The sequence below is a fragment of the Quercus suber genome, unplaced genomic scaffold (genome assembly GCF_002906115.3).
Source record: "Quercus suber isolate HL8 unplaced genomic scaffold, Cork oak 2.0 scaffold_15, whole genome shotgun sequence".
NCBI classification, from domain to species: Eukaryota; Viridiplantae; Streptophyta; class Magnoliopsida; order Fagales; family Fagaceae; genus Quercus; species Quercus suber.
This window is the reverse complement of record NW_027069480.1, coordinates 83,681-87,666: the sequence shown is the minus strand read 5'-3', so window position 1 is coordinate 87,666 and position 3,986 is coordinate 83,681. Positions and strand designations below refer to the sequence as shown.

At 45.1% G+C, this 3,986-nt stretch overlaps 1 protein-coding gene across 1 annotated transcript; it reads right to left on the bottom strand.

Moving 5' to 3' along the window:
* Positions 1-1,099: 1,099 nt before the first annotated feature.
* On the bottom strand, positions 1,100-2,707 carry LOC136071123 (uncharacterized). The gene has a single exon (XM_065782033.1). The coding sequence runs from the start codon at positions 2,705-2,707 to the stop codon at positions 1,100-1,102; it is 1,608 nt and encodes a 535-aa protein (XP_065638105.1).
* Between the last annotated feature and the right edge of the window lie 1,279 nt (positions 2,708-3,986).

The window sequence follows — 3,986 nt, the reverse complement described above, 5'->3', positions numbered from 1 at the left end:
ATGCTTTTTTAAGAACCTTAAAAAATGGCAGGCATTTGTCAGTAGCCTTAGACACAAACCTGTTGAGGGCGGCAACTCGTCCGGTGAGGGACTGGACTTCCTTAACATTGCTCGGAGGCTTCATATTCAGAATTGCTTGAATTTTGTCGGGGTTTGCTTCGATTCCCCTGTAGGAGACCATAAACCCTAGGAATTTCCCTGATGACACTCCAAAAGCACATTTGCTAGGGTTCAATTTCATGTGATACTGCTTCAGTGTGTCGAACGTTTCCTGCAAGTCGTCCAGATGCCTATCCTCGTCCTGAGTTTTTACCAACATATCGTCTATATAGACTTCCATATTCCGCCCGATCTGTGGACGAAACATATGATTGACTAGTCGTTGGTACGTCGCACCAGCATTTTTCAAACCGAAAGGCATCACTTCATAACAAAATAATCCCTGACTGGTGACAAAGGACGTCTTCTCTTGGTCCGCTTCATCCATCCTAATCTGATTATATCCAGAGAATGCATCCAGGAAACTGAGCAACTTATGGCCTGCAGTAGAGTCTACCATCTGATCAATGCGTGGTAACGGGTAACTATCTTTGGGACAAGCCTTGTTTAAGTCAGTGAAATCGACACACATTCTCCACTTGCCGTTTGCCTTCTTGACCATGACCACATTAGCCAACCATTCGGGATAGTATACCTCTCGAATAAACTTCGCTGTAATTAACTTCTGAACTTCCTCCTTAACAGCATTGTCTCTCTCTGGGGCAAACACCCTCTTCTTCTGTCGCACTGGTTTGGAGGAAGGGCATACACTTAGACGGTGGGTAATGACACTAGGATCTATACCCGGCATGTCTTCGTGACTCCATGCAAACACGTCTCTGTTTCTTTTCCAAAAACAAATGAGATCTTTCTTGATCTTCGCTTCCAGATCTGCTCCAACCCTGGTACACCTCTCAGGGTTATCATCATCTAAAGGAATATCTTCCAACGCTTCAATGGGTTCTGCCACAACTTTCTTTTCTTCAATAGTCATTGCCTGAACTTGCTCGTCCGCAGCCAGCATGGCTAGATAACACTCTCTTGCTGCTAATTGGTCTCCCTATACTTGGCCTACCCCATGTTCCGTTGGGAACTTGACTGACAAGTGGTAAGTAGATGTAACTGCCTTCCACCTATTTAGGGTTGGCCTCCCAATTATTGCATTGTAGGAAGACGAACAATCAACTACAAGGAAGTTCACCTCCTTGGGAACTTGCTGCGGATATGCCCCCACTGTCACCGGTAATGAAATGCTACCCACAGGTTGCACCTTCATCCCACCAAAGCCTATTAGGGGGGAGCTCGCTGGACGGAGCAAGTCTCGTCCTAACCTCATCTGCTGGAAGGCTGGATAGTACAAGATATCAGCAGAACTCCCATTATCTATCAACACCCTTCTAGTCTTGTAGTCCGCGATAAGGAGGGTGATGACAATAGCATCGTCATGAGGGTGATGGACTCTCTCCGCATCCTCGTCCGTGAAGGTGATCGCCTGCTCGTCCGTAGTCCCTGCACATGATGATCGTCCAGAGAGCTGAACGCTTTGGACTGCTTTCAAGTAGGTTTTCTTTGACTTAGAGGACTGTCCTGCAGAACTTCCTCCCAGAATGATCCTTATTTCTCCGAGCGGTGGTCGTGACAATTCTTCTACCTTTGCTTTCAGTTTCTCGTCCTTGTGTTCTGGCCCAAGGAAATTTTTCAACTTCCCTTGTCTGATGAGATTCTCAATCTGCTGCTTCAGATCGAAGCATTCTTCCGTATCATGTCCGTGGTCTCTATGGAAACGACAATACTTGTTTCTATTGCGCTTATTGGGATCTCCCTTCATCTTCTCTGGCCACTTTAAAGAAGGCTCGTCTTTAATTTGCATGAGGACTTGCTCGAGTGGCACGTTCAAAGGAGTGTATTGCTGGTTCCTCGCTGACGGACCTGTCCTCTTCTCTCGATCTTTTTTATCCTCTGTTCGTCCCTTCTTTGGACGAGGAGCCTGTTCTGAATGACGAGCAGGATTTGTTTCCATTCTCTCAGCCCTCTTCCTCCTTTTAGCTATAATCGCATCTTCTGCATTCATGAAGTTTTGGGCTGAATGGACGAGTTCGGCCATGGACTGAGGCTCCTTCTCATAAAGTTTATGTATAAACAAGTCAGAATTGACCCCATTATGAAAAGCTGCCAACAGTAGCTTATCATCTACCTCGTCCACGGTCAGGGCTTCCCTATTGAAGCGTGTGATGAAGGAACGCAAGCTTTCATTTTCCCCGTGTTCTATCGTTAACAGACTGGAAGTAGAACGTCTGTGACGCTGACCCCCTATGAAGTTATTAACAAACAATTTGCTTAATTCTCCAAAAGAACTTACTGAATTCGGGGGTAATTTGCTGAACCATACTCTAGCCGGACCCTTGAGAGTGGTAGGGAAGGCTCTACACATTATTTCATCTGGAACTCCTTGAAGATGCATAGTGGTCTTGAAGGTAGCAATGTGGTCAAAAGGATCTCGATTCCCATTGTATGAATCTAAAGAAGGCATTTTAAACTTCGGTGGCAGGGGATGGCCATTGATGGAAACTGTAAAGGGAGAGTCAGTTCTGTGAACCAAGTCTTCCACTGGGTTCGCCCTCCTCATGTTCTCCTTCATTTCGTCCATGGCCTTCTTCATCTGATCCATCTCTTTCTTCAAGTCAGATGCCTTCTGCGAAGTAGTATCCCTTGATTGACTCTCATGCTGCAAGTTCTATCCGCCCTCTTGACTCTGAGTTTGCCCTTCTTCATGTTCTTGATGCGTCTGCCTTCTTAAATTAGCCTCTCTTCGTAAGTCCTGATCCTGGTGAGTTAACTCCGCCATCACAGCCGCCATAGAGTGCATATGTTGGACAGACGGGGCCTGCATATCCGGTGCAGATTGGCGATCGTGATGAGGATTACTCGATGCGTCTCTACTCTGCTGAGGGCCTGGGCTAGTTGCCCTTGATCTAGTCCGAACCAGTTCAAACCTTTCACGAGAGAAAGAAATCGCAGAACTAAACAATTTCAAGAGCGACAAATACGTTTCTTTCCCACAGACGGCGCCAACTGATAATTCTAGAAAATCAATGGATTAAAAATCTTCGGACTTCGACAATCTTGAAGGTTAAATCCTGTAAAAACAAAATAAGATCAGAGGAGACCGGTGGATGCCGGCCCAGGGTCCTCCAATGGCAAAGTTAATCTTTTTGCTAATCGTCCAAAGAAAGAGAGCGCTATCAAGAAGTTTTCAGAATGTTTTTCATACCTCGCTTCTCTGCCAATGAGCCCTTTATATAGTGTTCGGCAAAAGCAGTTACCTTGTAATCACTCCAGTCATTGCGGGTTTTGGGGGTAACCGCCACAACTGCCATGACAGTTACAATGCTTAGAACTAATTGTTTACTGTAGAACGGTTAATGAGTATTGCACCCGTTGAGAACGGACGCAACGCCTCAGACGAGATGGTTATAATGCCCGGCTCGTCCGCCGTTAAGGACGGACGAGACATTTTTACTGTGCCTCGTCTTCGTCCCTTAGGACAATGGAGGCAAGGATGAATGTTGACTCGATTGGTGAAGGCTCTTTTTTCCATGGATGAGAATTTGTAGACAACCTGAGCTGCTTCTTTCCTTCCCCATTCCTTGGACGAGATGTGTGGACGACTTGGGACTTAGATATTTTTGCATCCACATTAGCTCTCGCATCAAATCAGGTATGTTCAACTATTCATTCAACTTGGAGATATCAAAGCACAATTCAAGATCACGCTTCATACCCCCCTTTAGATTGTAAAGTTTCTTGGAGATTGAATCAGAGGAGTTTATTGTACTCTTTCATTGTAGAGATTCATATAGATGATTGTACTTACATATATACAAATCAGTACAAATTGATTATTTATTACACTATTTTGTGACCGTGTGATTTATTTTTTACGAAAA

Bases quoted from the DNA above. Each gene is read 5' to 3' on its own strand.
- LOC136071123 (XM_065782033.1), bottom strand. From the start codon at position 2,707: ATGGATCAGATGAAGAAGGCCATGGACGAAATGAAGGAGAACATGAGG.